Genomic DNA, 20,000 nt, shown 5'->3' with positions numbered 1-20,000 from the left:
GGTGGTTTGGTATTTATAAAGAAAATGTGGGTGTTAAAGAGTAATATCAGATATATCAGTTGTGGCCCAAGCCGGAAAATGGCTGTCCCAGTCGGCGGCGATTATCTTCAGTAATGTGATTTGTGGGAATCGAATATACACAAAGAGAAGGGCAGCCACAACAGACTAAATCACTAATGTACACACACACACACACACACACACACACACAAACACACCTCCGGTATGTATTCTGCCTGAATACTACTGAAAAATAAAAGACCGCGTGATCAGATTTCCCCGTACCCTTCTGGTTTCGTCAGTCGCCGACACCGCAACCAATGTATCATTCAGCTTGGGACATAAACACCAATCCAATCTCACACTGTAATCACACTGTTCGGTGAACATTATACCCCATATATCAAACCCTATAACCACACGTCGAATTGGCCAGACAGCAAGCTGTCACCACTGTCCAGCCAGGGGTCAAGGCAGGCCGTTGACACTGAATTGGTGACTGACCAAGGACTGAGTTCTCACCCGGCATGATAGGAGCACAGTATTGTTAATCATATATATATATTCGACTGGAGCTATATGTACGAGAGAAGGTTTATCCTTTTGTACGTGTACGTTGCAGAAATTTGGTTTCCGAGTCTTCGTTTGCAACCCAAACCACTAAAGTTCAGTAGTTTCCGCAAGTGTTTGTGCGTGTGTGTGTTTGTGTGTGTGTATGTGTGCCAGTCAGTATATCGGTATGTTTGTCTCTGTGTGTTGCTGTGTTAAACACAGCCTCGTGCAAATATCGATCGAAAAGGTATTGTCAGCATCCCCCCGAGCCCCAAAACTTGGCTGTTCTTAACTTCTGGTCGCTCGGTTATTAGCCTGCATTTTTACGTTGTGAGCAGTTTACGATCATTTTACTACACCGCCCTCCCATAGCATGCATAAATATATCGCTAAATCACCCCGGGGCCCCATGCCAATAATTAGACGTCTGGCCCGAGCGCTTGAGATAGGGAAACAAGTTTCAAGTGGCGGGTAACTATGCAAGCTTAAACCCCCCTAGGCCAATGTGTCCTGTTAATAAACTGCCTCTTGTCGTTTTGGGCCTAAGAAGGAAAACAATTTATTCATTTTAGTTTGCACTCGCATGGCAGGTTTTGCTGAAATATGCCAGTTTCAGACGTAACCCGATCGACTATCATAGCCTGGCTGCTGAGGTCCCACAGACAGATGCGGGAACGCATCACCAAAATGAAGCCACTTTCATGCCACAAAGGTAAATTATCATTTTTGCTGTGAACCGGCTGTGAAGTCAGTCAAAGTTAATTTATCCGTGAGTGTAAAAATATGTACCGACAATGGACAGCGGATAAAGGCAACACCGAGAAGGGAAGTGAAGGGAATTCTGATAGAAGTGACAAACCTGGTCGAGTCCGGTAAAGCACCAGAAGTCAGGAAACGATGTATAATTATGTTGAGGTTGGTTCTGCTATCCTTTCACACCACAAGAGCAGCTGATGATCGACACAATAAACAAAACGCGAACTAAAGAATATTCACTACTTTTAGTTGCGTCACTGCTGACGGATATAATCAGCAAATTTTGCCCCACTGCAGCAGAAGGTGACGGATGTAAAAACTTCCTGTATGACTGCGGAAATGTCTGCAAAACGACATATTTTATCACCCCGACTCAACATCAAGCGTACACAATGCCTGATACACAGCTCAGGGCCGGACTACCGGGGGGATTATGGGGGTTGCCCCCCCAACCCCCCCTAGCCTAAACATGTACCTCACTTATTTAAAACATTTTTTATTATTGTTTATTTTATGCCGTTTCATGCAAGGAGCGACCATTTTCCTATCTCAGAATATGACCTACCCATCAGCCGCTTCAGGGGGCTTCGCCCCCTGACCCGCCAGGGGGAACATCCCCCTGGACCACCACTGGCAACCCCCCCTCCCTCCTCTTAGCCTAGTCCGGCCCTGCAGCTGATACTATACTGAAGAAGCATTTCTCCAAAGAAAAGGAGAGCAAAGCAAATTACTGATACGAATTGCGCGAGGATGCTGACCAGACAAATGCACATAGTGAAAACCAGCTGTCCGGGGAATGAGATACTGATATATGATATAATTATGCGTAGTGCTGCCAACAGAGCGTGCCAACACACTGACTTTGATGCCAGTGTGCGCGCGCGTGTGTGTGTGTGTGTGTGTGTCTGTCTGTCTGTCCGCCCGAAGCTGTCCATCTGACTGTGTGTGTATCTGTTTGTGCCTGTGCGTGCATGTCTGTATCTTTCTGCGGCTGTCCGTCTGTCTGTCCGTCTGTCTGTCTGTCCGTCTGTCTGTCCGTCTGTCTGTCCGTCTGTCTGTCCGTCTGTGCGTACGCATGTGTGTGAGTATAGTGGTAGTCTGGCTCGGATGACGTAGTACATGTTGTCTGAATTCAAAAACCTTTCTTCGTGTATCAGTGTGAAAATGTCGTCACTGACGACCTAACTCACAGGCTACAGATCGGTTTCATACAAGACTGGTCACACCCATGCACACAATTCTACAAAACGTCTTTTTTTTGTACGACACACTATACATCAAAACACTGCGGTATTGTTAACATCAAGGACGCCATTTCACAAAACCTTCCGTCTTGCAAAGTTCTACAGACCTCAAACAACCCCGTCAAGTTTCACAATCAACCGGAAACAAAACTTAGTGACGGTATTTCACACACGCCCTAACACTTTGTGAAACTATAAACGTGGAGGCAAGTTGCATTTTCCGTCGTTCCAATCGATCGTCAGTTGATTAGGCCTACACTAAAGAGAACAGATTGGCAAGTGCCGCAAAGTACACAAAGTGTCAATGAGTTTTCTAATTAAGGATCCACGTACCTCATCACAGTCAAACATAGATAGTGTTTCACGTTACTCATTCCCCTATAACTGATGCAGTCTCCATTTTTAGCACTCTGTTTACAAACGTAAAGTGTAATCCTTCACACTTTGTGATCACTCTGTTTACAAACGTAAAGTGTAATCCTTCACACTTAGTGATAAAACTGGAGCATGTTACTACGTCAGTTAGGCAAAAAAAAAAAAATTCTGTTTCTTGTAACATAGCTAAAAAAAATAGGGTCGGTAGGTAGGGATTTTTTTAAAAATTTTTAAAATTTTTTTTTTTACCCCAAATGTAGACCAATAAAACTAACTAAAAATCGCGCAAAGAGACTGGATTCACTATACATAGAGACAAGACACTCAACACATTTACAAATCGTCAGCGGACTTTCGTTTTCACACGTTTTTGTTGTTCATTTTCTCACCCTGTCCTTTACCACCAAAAAAAAAAAAAAAAAAAAAATTGAGTTTGGAAAAAAAAGTTTAGGGTCGGCGCCGAAATTTAGGGTCGGTCGGGTGACCAGAAACAGACAATTTTTTTTTTGGCCTTATTACTGAGCTACGATTGATTTCAACATTAACACTGAGAGAACAGATTGGTACAGCCAATTAACAAAGTGCTATTGGCGTTCACGAGTTTTATAAAAAAACACAAATATATATATACTGATTTAAAAAAAAGTCAGCACGGTCGAACGTAGCCAGTGTTTACATACGATTCTATTCCTTCACACTTAGTGATAGAACCGGAGAAATCTGCGATGTCAGTTATGATTGAGTTACGATTCGTTAACACACCAAAGAGAAAACATAGGTACAGCCAAGTACACAAAGTGTCAATGCTTTTCTAATTAAATAGAACCCACCTCAGCACAGTGAAACGCAGACAATGTTTACATACTCCTTTCCCCAAATACGACTCCACTTTTAGTGCTCAGTCAGTTTACAAATACTGAGAGAGGGTACACCTACGCTCTCAGTGACAGAACCAGAGCTTCTATTTTGAACCCCTGTCCTCAGTACTGATCTCCCCGGGCATTCTGTCTGTGTCGTCGTGCGTGGATTTGGTGTGTGGCGAGCACGCGGGGTATGGGTGTAACAGCGAGCAGAGGCGCGCGGATCGATATGTCTACACCGTCCTGACTACACTACATTGAGAGGATGATGGCGCGACTCATTTTTAGCTCAATCAGTCCAAGAATCAGATCAGAGGAACGAAATTCTGCCAGAACTTCAACGTATCGATATGTCTACACTGTACTGACTACACCGTCGGCTAAAGAGGATGGCCCGCGACCCATTTTTAGCTCAGTCCAAGAATCAGATCAGAGGAACGAAATTCTGTCCGAACTTCAACGTATCGATATGTCAACACTGCACTGACTATACCGTCGACCAGAGAAGAGTGCCTGCGACCCATTTTTAGCTCAGGTCAAAAACCAGAGGAACAAAATTCTGTTAGAACTTCAACGTACAAAAAGGAGGCGACTAGCTGTCCGATACGTTCTAGCTGACATTCTGAGTTGGGATCTGACAACAAAAATGACGAAGAAAATATAACCCATTTGCCTCTTTTTATGTTTTTCCCCCTTCTAAGTTAATCTAAATCAGTAGAGCAAAATGCCGTCAGAGCATTACACGTGAAAGGGAGGCGACTGTTCGATACGCTCCATCACTGCAAGCTGGGACCATGTACACTGCGCATTAGACGAAGGGAACATGAGCCATTTTAAGCTCCCACATACCAGAAGGAACACAATGTCATCAGCACTCGACTTGAAAGAAATGAGAGAAGCCACTGTTCGATATGGGTCTGGTATTGTCGGCTGGGACCTTTAAAGCCACACAAATGACGAAGGGTAAAATTGACCATTGTAGTTTCTAAGATCAGAGGAACCAAAATGTTATCTGAACTTCAACTAAAGCCTGTCCTTTAACTGGGCTAAGTCGACTACGCGAAGTATACTGGCCGTACAAAGTTTTAGCACTGAGTTTTCGGTTAAAAGACTTCGCGAAGTCTTCACGAAGTCGACTTCGGGCTCATTTGAAATCCGCATTTACAGTGAAGCAACCGTTCAATACGGTCTAGCGTTTTAACCGGCCAGATATGGATTTAAATTTTTTTTTTTTATCATTGATAGCCAAGCGGTCAATGCATCACCGAAGTAAGAACGGAACTTATACTTGCTTTCATAAATGTTGCGGGAGATACGTCCGAATGCTCATCACGGTACCCAGACAAGGATGACGTCATTTTCTTCTCGTCCCAGACTGCTGGATTAACGTCCCGTCTGGGGATACCAGTTTGTCCCCTGGGACCATCTTATTTGGGGGTGGGGGAGGGGGTGTAGACCTGGTCGTAAATCAATAGTTTGAGACTAGAGAGAGAGAGAAAGAAAAACAAACGTCATCTGTGTCGCGGTTCCGTACTGATTTTTCGGTCGTTCTTCTCGCAACCTCCATAATATTATCATTGTCTGGAAGGTGAAAATTCTGGATTCGGCTTGTCAATCCGAGCTCCCGCAACTACATCACTCCTGGCGAAGCCTGCATCGTTGAGATACTGTCCTTCGGGATTTTACCCCCAATTACTGCAATGATGTATGGCAACTTGGCTTTGATCTGTCAGATGAAGTACGGACATATATCGACATCACTCTGGGTGGTGCAAACCACGCTGCCACGCCGCCACGATGTCTAAATAGGTCATTGACCGATTTGCAGACCTAGTTCTCGTCCGGGAGTGATTTAAAGTATCTACCGGGTGATCTATTATTTAACGCGAGGTGGAATCCAGAGGTGGATGCAGCAGTACTTAGGCGTATCTTAATTAGAATTGTAATCTGCTCAGTAGCAGATTGACACCGGTGAGGTTGTTGATTGTTTGACGAAATCGGATATAGATTTAATTATGTACCAATTCTAAGGTCAATTCTAGGGGTTGGGAGGGAGAGAGAGAGAGAGAGAGAGAGAGAGAGAGAGAGAGAGAGAGAGAGAGAGAGAGAGAGAGAGAGAGAGAGAGCATTTCACGCCTTTCATCGTTCTGCAGGGCAAAACGTTTGGATTTTTTCTCTGTAGCACGAATGTTTTTACAGTCTCATAAATCAATAGATTGCAGCTCTGCAAAATTACAGCCGTGCAGAATTACAGCCTTTATAACCTGCACACCAAATTCTCCAGAAAACTTGTGCAAACTCGTCCCCCCCCCCCTCCCCTTCCACACGACCCCTTCCCCGGGTCATCGCAGACATGATTTAGTGTTCAGGGAGAGAGCGAGGGAGAGCAGGAGTTACCGCTGGGATTTTAACGAGTTTCCTGTCTTTTTCTGATTGCTGTCGAATGCAAACTCGTCATTTTAGAATGGCATTTTTGAAAGGTTTCTGCCGTGCTACGAATCGCAGACAAATGTTGTATTAAAGTTATAGCTTGCTCATGATTTTTGTTTAAAGGTGGTCGTCTACATTTTTGCTTTTTTTTCAATAATCTTATGGTTATATTTCGCTAAAAAGTTATGTCAGATGATGAATGAACCATGGGGAAAAAAGTTATAGAAAAAAAATATATGTAAAAAAAATATTTTATTTTTGGGTAGCGTGACTCACGCTTCCAATATTTTGTTTTCTGTTTGCTGAGAACATGTGCTTTGCCTAAAAATACTGACCAATCAAATTCATGTCACTATGCTTATAGCCACGCCCAAACAAGTGCAGCAACAGTTTGACACTGGAGCGCTGTCGACGCTTTTTTTTTAAACGCACGAAATGCACGGGATTTGAGAGGAGTTTTGCGCTTGGCATTTTCCAAATAAGGATATCCTACTATGAGTACTACGCTGGAATACTACCATGAATGTTCAAACGGCTACACTGGCTTCGTCTTTCCTGATCGAAAGGGGGTGTATTGTTGATAGTTGTAGATAATAGACTCTGCATTTTAATGGTCAAATGGCGATTTCGGTATAAAAATGTAGACAAGGACCTTTAAAGTTCTGCAGTACATTAACTAAATGTTGTTCTTCTGGTGTATTTGTTTGTCAAGTCCACCATCGTAAATATATGTGTACTATTGTATTGTTTTGGTCACGTAATATCAAATGTTTTGCTTGAATGTGTCTTTTTATTGTGTGTTAATAGTTTCATGTCATGTATTTTGATTTTTCCTCCGAAAGCGGCGTATGGCTGCCTAAATGGCGGGGTAAAAACGGTCATACACGTAAAAATCCACTCGTGCCAAAAACATGAGTGAACGTGGGAGTCTAAGCCCATGAACGAAGAAGAAGAAGAAGAAGAAGAAAATCTTGTTTGGTGTACGTAACTGAAAAGTACACTGGCTAGTCCGTGTATACTACAGTGACGCTGAGCCTGATATGTGGTTAGGCTATGTGCCACTTCCTGCACGAGGGCAAAGTGCTGATCCACGCAAAGGGTTCAAAGCTACACGGTGGTCAGTCTCTGGCTGTCACACCCTGGACGTGACCACACAGTGTCCCCTGGCCTCAGGACACGCTTAATACGCAGGCCAGTCAGTGTAACATGTGTGTCAAACTATCCACTTACTCACCCCCCCCCCCTTTTTTAGCCAGTTAATGACGGCCTGACCATGCCGCATTCATTTCCATCTCATAGACGTTTTATTAAACAGATGTTGTGGTAATTATACTCGTCCCTGGAAGCGCGCCATCCCCACTCATACTCTCCCCAAAACAACCACCAAACAACAACAACAACAACAACAACAACAACAACAACAACAACAACAACCAACGAAAAAAGCCTCGGTAACACAAAAGTTCATAATAATTTACGACCCGTTCGCTTGTTCTCACTCATTCCCGATCCAGTCATTGGCGTAAAAGTTTCGAAATTGTTGGCCCTTAAGCTAAACTGCGTAACGTCGTGATTAGCGGAGAAATTCTTGCCCCCTAGCCCTTAAAACTCATCTTCGCGGCGTGCAGAGCTTTAACGTGCAGTCTCCACGGTTGTTCGTCAGATTTCATGCCTGGAGCAAAACCTCCTATTTCCCAAGCGAACACATACTTAATCATTCCGCCTGTCCCCGATTCAACTCGTGAGTGATCTGCCCCTGCCGATGACACTGATTGAGGCGCTGTGTTGCCACTAGGTGTCGCTCAGGGCTTGTGCAGAAGAACTTAAGTCAATTACTGGTCGCAAATTTAAGAATACCATTTTATATCCAAGTATCTCTTATTACCATTTTTAATTAGATGAGCGAGAGTGTGCGGGGGGTGGGAGGGTGGTGAACCACTGTACACAAAGGGAAAGTTTGTGTGCGCGCCTGTGTGTGTTTTTAATCTAAGACAAATGTCGCCAATGTTTTTACAGAGTGACGTTAAATAAACGATTTTATCATTAGCAAATTTCACATAATGTTCAGCTTAAAGTTTCAACTCTAAATGTGTTCAGGCTGGCTGATTTGTCTTTTTTCTGTTTTCTTTTCTTTTCTTTTCTTTCATTCTTTCTTTCTCTTTCTTTCTTTTATTCAGGTTTAAAGGACAGGAACTTGATGTGAGAAATTACGAATATATAATAAATCCCAAACCGGCACTACTTGTCATTTTATTTAGGTGTTTGACGATGGACAAAACTGCACTAGCCATCATCTGCCCCAACGTGACCTCGATACCAGACCCCACAGAGAGAGAGAGAGGGAGGGGGGGGGAGAGAGAGAGAGAGAGAGAGAGAGAGAGAGAGAGAGAGAGGGAGGGGACAGAGAGAGAGAGAGAGAGAGAAAGACAGAGACAAAGAGAGAGACAGAAAGAGAGACAGAAAGAGAGACAAAAGAGAGAGAGAGACAGACAGAGAAAGACAGAGACAGAGACAGAGAGAGAGAGAGAGAGAGAGTAAAGAATATAAAACACCATGCACTCCAGTAAATTACGAATAGCGGATAGACGAAGCTGTGATAAACAATTTTTTTTTAACATATGTGGCGAAGCTCCCGGTGACACCCACACAAAGAAGGCAGCGCGTGTACAGTGGCACTACTCCCCCTTTTTACAACATACACAAATCTGAGAAAATCAGGTCTTAAAAAGGAGGGAGTCTTAAAATGGGGGTAAATTTACAGAGGTCATGAACTCAAATTCTTAGAAAACAGGGTCTTAAAAAGGATCGAGGAAGTCTTAAATTGGTGAGTCTTAAAAGGGGGTTCAACTGAACTCTCTCAACACCCTTACTCCACCCTGCAAATCAACCATGCTTTGTCCTCCATGTCATCGTGTCCTTCCTGCAAGGTTGTGCAGCAGTCAGCAATCGCCCTGGTACACGAGTGTACCTTACCTACCCACCCACCCGTATGATTACACTCATACTCTCTTCCGTCCCTCCGGCTTACCGACCCCTACACACTCACAATCTATAGCGTGGGAGAAACATCAGATCGGGAAAACCGTTATCTGTCGTGTGTTTGTTTAAAGGGGGGATGCCGACCAATCGTACATTTTAGGATCCCCACTATAAGCTTATAGGTTGTTGTTGATTCTAAACATGCTCATAACATGTTGTATCTGTGTCAGACTATGAAGTGTTGAATGTGTGTAGATTTCATGTATATTAAGTAAAAGGGAAATAAAACATTGTTTAAACCAAACACTGTTCCGAGTAAACCAATCGTACTCTGGTGCTCACTACTGGCCAAAAGTCCCCCTGCGAAGGTTAGATCTCAACAAAAAAAAACTGTGCGCGTTGTACACTGATTACACTTTCTTTAAACGACTCCGCTGAACTGCATTTACTTGAAGATCAAAGCGTGAATTACAGCAGGTGAGCAAAGTGACAAATTCAAACCATATTAGTAGTCCGAAGTATTCTTTGTTTATGTTTGTCATCAAAATGAAGAAATAAGGATTGTGCGCATATTGGGGGAAACCATGTATATATCGTTAAAAAGAGTGTGTTTTAAAAGTTTAATTCCATGATGCATCAACATTGAAAGGAATCCTTCCGCGTCAATAATGGCACATACGCACTTTTGCAATGGCGCGCGCGCGCGCGAGAGAGAGAGAGAGAGAGAGAGAGAGAGAGAGAGAGAGAGAGAGAGAGAGAGAGAGAGAGAGAGAGAAGAGAGAGAGAGAGAGAGAGAGGGAGAGATGGAGGGAGGGAGAGAGAGAGAGAGAGAGAGAGAGAGAGAGAGTGTGTGTGTGTGACGAGAGAGAGAGAGAGAGAGAGAGAGAGAGTGTGTGTGTCACGAGAGAGAGAGAGAGAGAGAGAGAGAGAGAGAGGAGGGGGCGTGTCAAATTGTCAATTGAGCCCCGGATTTCAACCTTTGCTTTACAAAGGGGACCAAAAAATTCGAAAACCGTTTTGTAAGACATGCCCGTATTATGCGCTACACGGGGTACGCCACAGCAAGGGACTCTAAATGGGACATTTGTTTGTCTCGTCGAGTCAAACCCTTTTTTTAAGGACCTGCGTGGGTTGTTGAATAAGTGCTGCCGGTGCCTGGCCTTCGCTGCAAACACACACACAAGTACACGCATACACGTACGCACATACCCGTGCTTGCCTAACACACGCACGCACGCACACGCACACACACACACAAACTCACACGCATGCACGTACACACACACGCCCTCACCCGTCCAAGCCCAACATAAGCACGAACGCATGCGCGTACGCATACACTTACACAGACAGACACACACACACACACATACACACATATACGCACTTGACGCACGCATTATTTCTTTAATAAACTGTCAACAATGTGCGTTATAAAATACATACTGTCCCATGTATACAACCAAACGCTTTCTTTCTTTATTTGGTGTTTAACGTCGTTTTCAACCACGAAGGTTATATCGCGACGGGGAAAGGGGGAAGATGGGATAGAGCCACTTGTCTTGTTCACAAAAGCACTAATCAAAAATTTGCTCCAGGGGCTTGCAACGTAGTACAATGTAGGCTATTACCTTACTGGGAGAATGCAAGTTTCCAGTACAAAGGACTTAACATTTCTTACATACTGCTTGACTAAAATCTTTACAAAAATTGACTAAAAATTATTCTATACAAGAAACACTTAACAAGGGTAAAAGGAGAAACAGAATCCGTTAGTCGCCTTTTACGACATACTGGGGAGCATCGGGTAAATTCTTCCCCCTAACCCGCGGGGGGTAACCAAACGCTGAGACACGTGCTTTACGCATTCTTATAATCATCGGCCCGGCGCTATCGCTCATGGTCGTAGAGACCCGAAGGGCAGTAACTCATTCCAGCGTCGCGGACGACGCTGGTATCTGTGGTTGGGAAGAACGTGCCTGTGGAGAATTAGTCTCCAAGCCAAAGCGCGCTGACTCTCCAAGCAAAAACAATTTCAAAGCTGAAAAAAAATGTACAATTTACGCGAAACGATTAAACACAGCTTTCGGGTGGTTTTTTTAATCTAAGATGTACATAAATATACCACTCCGACCATAAGGAAAAGAAAAAAAGACACACAAAAAAAAAGACCGAGAGGAGCCGAGTCAATCCGAGACCAACCGAGAGGACGTGTTTCGCGCCGTTTCGACGTCGTTTGTTCAGATGCGGCCGGTTGGATCAGTTGCGGTCATACAGGGGCGCCTTGCACAAGAAAAGATCTTCAACAATCCCGATCATCATCATGGTACAATAATGTTTTGTGCGCCCCCATGTATGTGTTCTGTGCTAATAATGCACGGTTGTGAAATGTCCGTACACATTTTGTGGCACTATGTAATTGTTAGTGCATCCTCCGGCGGATGCTTCGTGCTAAAAATGCACTTCCATTAAAATATTGTACGCTCATGTCAGTAATATATTTTCAATTGTTTCTCTGTCAATTTCAAGTGTTTGTTTCCAATTACTTCAGTATCTCCCTGTTGCAATTCCAGGTGATTCATTATGCATGTGCCAATTTGAGGTGTTTAATTCTGATTCCTGTATTTACAGTGTAAAATTAAAACTATTGTTTTCAAACATTCCTATGACACCTGGTAATGGTTCTGTGGTTTTGTTTTTAATTTGTATTTTGTTTTTCTGCAATAAATATTTGAAATGGATCTGAGGCCGACTTACTACTTTTAGCACTCTTTTTCACCACATTCCCACGTACAGATATTGCAATATCAACTCTTCCTTTCTACCTGTTTCAAACAAGCTCTATTTTTTAATTAAAAAGTTTTTACTAAATGTCTTAACATAGAGGGGGGAATCGAGACGAGGGTCTTGGTGTATGTGCGTGTGTGTGTGTGTGTGTGTGTGTGTGTGTGTGTGTGTGTGTGTGTGTGTGTGTGTGTGTCTGTCTGTCTGTGTGTGTGTGTAGAACGATTCAGACTAAACTACTGGACCGGGATGGTGGTTTACGTTGAACACAAAATGGTCATTTTACAGTCCGTGTAAATGGGATGACTCTAGGGCTAATTTGAATACGAATTATATGATTCCAATGTACATCGTCCATCATGACCAGATTTCGTTTCATCGCGTAATGATAAGACCAGGTGTCATTGCAAATTTGCATTGCTAATGAGTGCGCAAGTGACAGCACACTGATGCGCATGCTTTGCAATGTCTGGCGCGCTAAGCGTCAGTGACGTCACCCGTAACATGATGAATTGTTTACCGGCTGCAGACAACACGGTAAGTGATGAAAACAAACTGTGAAAATGAAAGAGACACACAGACAGACAACGTGACATACAAACGCAGAGGCACTGACAGAGAGAGAGAGAGACTGAGAGCCGAGAGAGAGAGAGAGAGAGAGAGAGAGAGAGAGAGAGAGAGAGAGAGAGAGAGAGACAAACACACGCGCGCACAAATACTAGCACGCGGAGGCGCGCTCACACACACACACACAGTCACTACACACACACACACACACACACTGTGACGCGCGTATATGCTATACAATCCCCCCCCCCTTTCAACAACAACAAAAACTAACCCCTATAAAAAAAAAATATTCGGCAGATTTAGCTTTCTCAGGCAGTGCACAAAGTGAAACGCACAACAACAACTTTTTTCCGATGGGTTTGTGAATACGCCTCCGTGAGGGGTATGTCATTATCCGGCTTGTGGCTGTCACCGATAGAGCGTTTTATCCCTACTGCGTTTATGGGTGTACCTGAGCTCTTTTTAATACCCCCTCCGAATTCCCTCTTCCGCCCCCACCTCCCCCCTCCCCAGCACCCGGTCTTAACAGTCTTTTCCTTATCGGAGGTAGAGTTACAACTGCAGAGACAGACACATCCTGCCTAGGATTTGGTCAGATATAATGCACGCGCGCATGCACACGCACACACACACTGAGACACATACACACACACACACCACACACACACACACACACACACACACACACGCACACACACAGTAAGCCAAGTGTTTTCAGTCTCATTCTACCTGACAGATTTATTTTGCTGACGAAAAAACATACACAACCTTCATCACCGTAAAATATGCTCATGTGAAAGTTGATCTTAGAAGTGCATTTAATATGTACGATAATGCTTTTGATTGTTGTCTTTGTGTTATGAGCAATGCGATGTGGTGCCAGAAGACACGTTTCCATGTTTATTTTACAATGAAGATGGACATTAAAGTATTCTTATCTTATCTTATATTATCTTATCTTATATGACAAACAACAGCCTTTGTATCATGGACCCTCTTCGTGTATTAGAAATTCAATACAAAGCGAGCCATCACTGCCAAACCCAAAGCTGCAACAGGTAATAAATAACATAGCAATAACACTGAGCCATGGATCCGGCATATAAATTACGCTCTATATCTCAGGTGGGATCGCTTCTCTCACGGCCACCAAGATTATGAAGGTCGTGGTGACACAATATCCTCCAAATCCTCCCACCCACATACACATCTTAACAGATTCAATCTATTCAAACTTATCGTTTTCTTTTTCTGAAAAAAGCCAATCCCGGTTGCATTAGACTCATGCTGCTAATTTTGATGTTTTCTTTGTTTTCAGTTTGTGTGCTTTATGGGTACTGGTAGTCGCGCGCGCGTACACACACACACACACACACATACACACACACACACACACATACACACACCACACACACACACATACACACACCACACACACACACACACACACACACAAACATGCACACACGCAATGACTGACAGACACAGAGACAGACAGACACACCCACACCCTCACATGTTCACACTTGCATGCCTACACGCTTCGTTTTATCGGCGTATCATGCGATATGCGAACAAGGAACTGAAACCTATGATTCATCACAGCAAAAACAAAATACACGTATTTTGAGGAAATAAATCTATACACAACGAGAAATATACGCCGCATGGTTTCTCAGAAAATAGGTATTAGTTATGGGTTCATAAACAAGTCAGTGGCAAAATCTTCAACGTTAATGCAGACTACACAGGCACTCGAATCAACTATGATGCAATTGTGTCCTTACCCTTCTCCGCTGCTCGTGACTTGTTTACTGGAATATTTTAATTAACTCTTGCATACCTTAAAAAAAACAAAAACATAAACAGACAGACAAAACAAAAAAGTATAATAAGTAAATCACATTTGTTTTCGGTGTGACTAATGCGTAGAATATACCCGGACGCCGCAGACATTGCAAAAAAGAACAACCCACAAACTGTTCTAAGTGAGACTAAGTTCAACGACCTGGTTCAAAACTATCTCCTGTCTGTAAAACCTCACGCAAAGCACGCGAGCTTGTATGATATCAAAGCGCCGGTATCAAAGCGCCGGTCGATCAAAGTCTCCTACTTTTTTCCCGTCTTCCTATAGTGAATAAATATATAATATATCAGTCACTTCCCAGAACACCCTCGCTTCCAGTCGACAGAGCAGATGTGCATGTATTGCATACAGTTTAATAATTTCAAGGAGTAGCCTAGATATCGGACACTCCGAAGAACGACAGACATGGGATCGAGTATCCTTAAATGAAATATCTTAATAGATGTAAGGGTTGTGTCCTTTGAATAACTGTGTTAGCATGTACTCGGATTTATTATATTGATGACTATATTTTTAGATATGATTTTAGGGAATTCATTTATCTTTATCCATGTAACCTGTGATTACTCCTGTCAAATTGGTGCTAAAAGAACCGGTGCAACTGAATTTCACGCACTTTTGAATTTCACGCTATGAATTTCTCGCATTTCTTAACACATGAATTTCACGCAGGTTTCCAGTTAAAATCTCTCCTTACTTGTCATTTGAATTTCACGCACACGCATGCACACGCATGCACGTATCCCCCCTGCATCGGTGTGTTCGTGAGTGAGTCCCGTGTATAGACGCGTGAATACAAATCACAATTCAGCAAGACACGAATACATGGGAAATCCGTGGGAGTTTATACGTCACGACGGTTCGCTCACAACTCACAAATCACAATTCAGTTCAACTACACGGCTCATTATCCTACATACGTGAGAGAGACACCCGTGAGATAATAATCGTTCAAATCACACGTGTGTATATCATGTAAATGAGGTCATGTCAAGCAAGTCTGGCAGGGACCTGTTTTTCCACTGCTTATGATGCCAAAGTCACCGAGACAAACGTCATTATAGAAACACAAATTGCGCTCGCTAATTACCCTCGATGAATCTTTAGAACTAACACGTCACGCCACACTTTCAGAGTGACGTTTCTTTGCTTTGACGTAATAGATTGCACGAGGCTTTAGAAGAGATCGAGGTTCTAAAACAAGCGTCTTCAATTTTGCTGCCTCGAATGCAGGACATTTTCAGTCAAATACACGTAAGTACAGTATGTAGGATAAACAGAATACTACATGGCTTGCTGTTCCGTACCAGATTTACACTCGTTGCTTTTTCAAATAGTGAACAGCTCGCTTTCGCTCGCAGTTCAATATTTAAAAAAACAACTCGTGTAAATCTGGTACGACACAGCAAGCCATGTAGTATTCTCTATTTTCGCCATGGCACAGCAAGAGACGAGCATCACGATAACAACAACCGACAGGGGAAATCCGGCAATTTTCAGCCGTGGGAGTTTATACGTCAAGGACCGTGAAACCAAGAAATCAAAGACATGGCGTTGTTCGATACGTGGATGTCCAGCGCGATTGAAAACAAGTCTCGACTTCAAGGACCCGATTTACTCAAAAAATTGCTTGAGTATGTGAAAGAATTGAAGACATGTGTCAGAACGATTCTTCATTCACCTCTTAAAGAATTTACCATCTCATCTAATAGAAAACTTAAATGTTTCAACTCATTTCAAGGTGAATTGAGACTCATCATCGGTCACGAGCAACTCAATCTCATATACACACACCCCAACGCATACACTACATGCGTGATTTTCAAAAGCTCACATGCGTGACTTTCAAAAGCTCACATGCGTGAAATTCAAACCACCAAATGCGGGAAAATCAAATGCGGGAAGACGAAAACATTTTTCAAATGCGTGAAATTCAAATGCACCCAAAAGAACAACCAGTCCGTTTTGAACTGTCTGGTTGGTGTACACATGTGTAAATAGGCCCAGTGAAATTGAACACTTTATCTGTACATATTTATTATGATATAATATGCGTGTGGAAGGAGTGTGAAGTTTGGATGCACTACACCATAACAAAATCCTGTGCTTTGCATTTGGTAAATAAACTGTTTGACTTGACTTGACTTGATGCGCATAGGACATACAACTATGTGTCACATACAAAGTTCCTGAAAATGAACGCAATGTTCGTAAAATGAAGGTGAAGCATAGTGAAGTACAATCTTTGCATGTATCTATAGATTAATTCTCTTCCACTGAAAACAAAACATTTGAATTGAAATTATCAGCAAAACTTGTGGCCGTCACCAACTCCCTTGCAGACCAAACTATATGGCAGTCGACAGGAGTTGGAGAAAACGACAACATTTATCACCAGTGCTGGACTGATCACAGGCAGAAGGTATCGTCCACTGGACTATTACTATCACAGAAAGACTACAGTCTTTCTGTGATAGTAGTAGTCCAGTGGACGATACCTTCTGCCTGTGGACTGATCGTGTAACCTCTGCGAACGCCAAGAAGAAGAAGAAGAAGATCAGCAAAACTTACCTTCTCCACCATGGTAAAGGCAAACAGGTAGAGAGTCCTCAAACCCTGCGCTCAGTCCGCAACGAAACGCTTTTGCTGCAGTCAGTATTGCTATCCAACCCCGCAAGTGTCAAGAACAAAATACACCGCCTCAAAGTGTTGTTGAAGCTGTCCCACTATACCAAGTGACGCGGTATAGGAGACACCCATACAGTGCGACGAGCACAACAATATCCAGCCAGTGTGACGCGAGGTAAGCCACTTTTGGATGGCAGGCGACATGGACCAACACTGCGGCGAGTACGTTATGACCATTTACAGCAGCAGCCAGCTAAGGTAAAGGGGCTGGATGGGAGGCCAGATGAGTCAGAAGTGTGTTATAATAATACTAATAATACTAATACTACGACACTTTGGAAGAGAAAGCCTCAACATATAGTATGACAGGTAAGCGATTTTGGATGACATGCTCAATTGCATTTTTGAAGAAGAGAAAATTAAGAAATGTGACTTCTTTGTAAGGATCAGACCAAGACACAACACACTGTACCTGGTGTTTGCTACACTCAAGTTCGAAGCTTGGGATTAGCGAAAGTAGACGCTAAAAGTATTGTTGCACCCGGTATTCTTATGTAGGTGAATTATTATATGGTTGTATTATTAAGATATTAACACCCTTGCCAGAACGGCTAATTGCACATCTGCAGCTTCACAATACTAGCAATAAAAGCCACCGAAAAACGAAGTACGACCGCTTGCAACACCTGGCATAAAACCAAGCGGGAAAAATGAAAGACAGAAAGAAACTGGATTGGGGGAGGGGGAGGGGGGGAGGGGGGGCGAGGAGAGAGATGTTTTGGGGGCGGCTGGAGTGACGCGGCGCTGCAATGCAACCGTAGATGGCAAGCGAAGAGAGGCAGAAATTGTGTGAAATATGACCACAGTTAAACGACACGCCATCCCTACTCCATTATTCGCTCCTCGGAGGTGACAGCCGCTCTGTTGGAGATATTAAATCCAGCCTCCCGTGTGGATTTCTATGTCTCCTTGTGACGTCCAACCGTAAAACGGTTGTACTCTCAGCCACCGACCTTACCGCCATTGCACGAAGAACATTTGTTGTAGGTTGAGTCACACTCGTTTTGTTATGTTCCAGTTTCTGTTTATGAAGCTGTTATTGCCCCAAAAATGCAGTAAAGTTGTGTGCTTTTTTGCAGTTGACCGAAACAGACCTTCTTTGTTTTAGTTGCTTTGTTTACTGGAGGAAGAACGCGATGAAATTTGAAATTAAGACTTCATATTAAGTTTGCTTTCAACCGACGACATCAAAATCGGCAATGCTGTCAGTCAGTGAAGAGGGCAGCTGCGTTGCATTTAGTTTACTTCTTCTTTTTAGTTTTTTTGTTTGTACTTTTTAGTTTTATCTCTGTTGTTCCTCCCGTGTTCTCAACGCAGCCGATGATATTTGGGAGTCAGAATTAATGTGAAGTTTCGCTTCAACTGACAACATAAAAACCTGCAATGCTGACACAAAGCCTGACACAAACCTATTGCACTTTCTTTTATTTGTTACGTTTGTATCTCCTAATTTATCTGCGTGGAAAACACACACACACACACACACACACACACACACATACACACACACACACACACACACACACACACACACTGTCTATACTTGTGAGTGCGTGGCGACACCAGTCAGGGCGTTGTTTTCGCAAGGTGAGATACAAATGGGACATGGCACAACCCCTGTGTCTCTGCCAATAACTTACTTGTGGCAGCAGACACACTGTGATCATGAGAAAAGTTAAAGGTACCATCCGGCCTCACCTCTGCATGGGGGCGGGGATGTAGCTCAGTCGGTAGCGCGCTGGATTTGTATCCTGTTGGCCGCTGTCAGCGTGAGTTCGTCCCCACGTTCGGCGAGAGATTTATTTCTCAGAGTCAACTTTGTGTGCAGACTCTCCTCGGTGTCCGAACACCCCCGTGTGTACACGCAAGCACAAGACCAAGTGTGCACGAAAAAGATCCTGTAATCCATGTCAGAGTTCGGTGGGTTATAGAAACACGAAAATACCCAGCATGCTTCCTCCGAAAGCGGCGTATGGCTGCCTAAATGGCGGGGTAAAAACGGCCATACACGTAAAAGCCGTGGGAGTTTCAGTCCATGAACGAACAAACAAACAAACAAACCTCTGCATGGGACACGAGCTGTCTAACTCCCGGACACGGATCCAAAACTGACCAACAGCCTGGCTGCTGCCTGTGTAGAGTCGGGTTTTGTCTGTCTATCTCTCTGTACTGTCTTTCTTTCTTTCTGTGTTTCTGTATTTCTGTATTTCTGTCTGTCTTTCTTTCTTTCTTTTCTTCTTTCTTTCTTTTGTTCTTTCTTTCTTTCTTACTTTACTTCTGTCTATCTTTCTTTCGTTTCTTTCTTTCTTTCTTTCTTTACATCTTTCTTTCTTTCTTTCTTTCTTTCTTTCATTCTTTCTTTCAGTCATTCTTTCATTGTTCATTCATTCTTTTGTTCATTCATTCTTTCGTTCAGTCATTCTTTCTTTTGTTCATTCATTAGTTCATTCAGTCTTTCTTTCTTTCTTTCTTTCTTTCGTTCAGTCATTCTTTCTTTTGTTCATTCATTCTTTCTTTCTTTCTTTCTTTCTTTCTTTCGTTCATTCTTTTTTTCTGTGTTTCTATCTTTCTTTCTTTCTTTCTTTCTTTCATTCTTTCTTTCTTTCCTTTCTTCTTTTTCTCTTTCATTCTTTCTTTCATTCTTTCTTCCTTTCTTCCTTTCTTTCCTTCTTTCTGTATTTCTGTATTTCTGTCTGTCTTTCTTTCTTTCTTTTCTTCTTTCTTTCTTTTGTTCTTTCTTTCTTTCTTTCTTTCTTTCTTTCTTTCTTTCTTTCTTTCGTTCAGTCATTCTTTTTTTTGTTCATTCATTCTTTCTTTCTTTCTTTCTTTCTTTCTTTACATCTTTCTTTCTTTCTTTTTTTTCTATTTTTTTGGAGGGGGGGTGGGGGCCGAGTT

The 20,000-nt window shown here is 42.9% G+C and overlaps 1 protein-coding gene and 1 long non-coding RNA gene across 11 annotated transcripts in view; both read right to left on the bottom strand.

Moving 5' to 3' along the window:
* Nucleotides 1–20,000, bottom strand: part of LOC138966118 (protein 4.1-like) — a 142,959-nt gene that overhangs the window by 85,160 nt on the left and 37,799 nt on the right. Inside the window, exon 1 of one of the 10 annotated variants that reach the window (XM_070338217.1) lies at nucleotides 16,989–17,233. The exons of 8 other annotated variants lie outside the window; for them this stretch is intronic. In XM_070338217.1, coding sequence (XP_070194318.1) covers nucleotides 16,989–17,000 — 12 coding nt within the window. In that variant the 5' untranslated portion in view covers nucleotides 17,001–17,233. Of the gene's footprint in view, nucleotides 1–3,757; nucleotides 3,899–16,988; nucleotides 17,234–20,000 lie in introns of those variants that run through there. One more of the 10 variants, XM_070338220.1, reaches the window with a different exon arrangement.
* LOC138965806 (uncharacterized) overlaps nucleotides 19,982–20,000 on the bottom strand; it is a 1,615-nt gene continuing 1,596 nt past the window's right edge. The window contains exon 2 of the long non-coding RNA XR_011455532.1: nucleotides 19,982–20,000. This exon is cut by the window's right edge and continues 151 nt beyond it. This is a non-coding gene — a long non-coding RNA (uncharacterized lncRNA).

The sequence above is a fragment of the Littorina saxatilis genome, linkage group LG5 (assembly GCF_037325665.1).
Source record: "Littorina saxatilis isolate snail1 linkage group LG5, US_GU_Lsax_2.0, whole genome shotgun sequence".
Taxonomy (NCBI): domain Eukaryota; kingdom Metazoa; phylum Mollusca; class Gastropoda; order Littorinimorpha; family Littorinidae; genus Littorina; species Littorina saxatilis.
The sequence above is the reverse complement of the archived record's forward strand: the minus strand, read 5'-3'. Positions and strand labels throughout refer to the sequence as shown.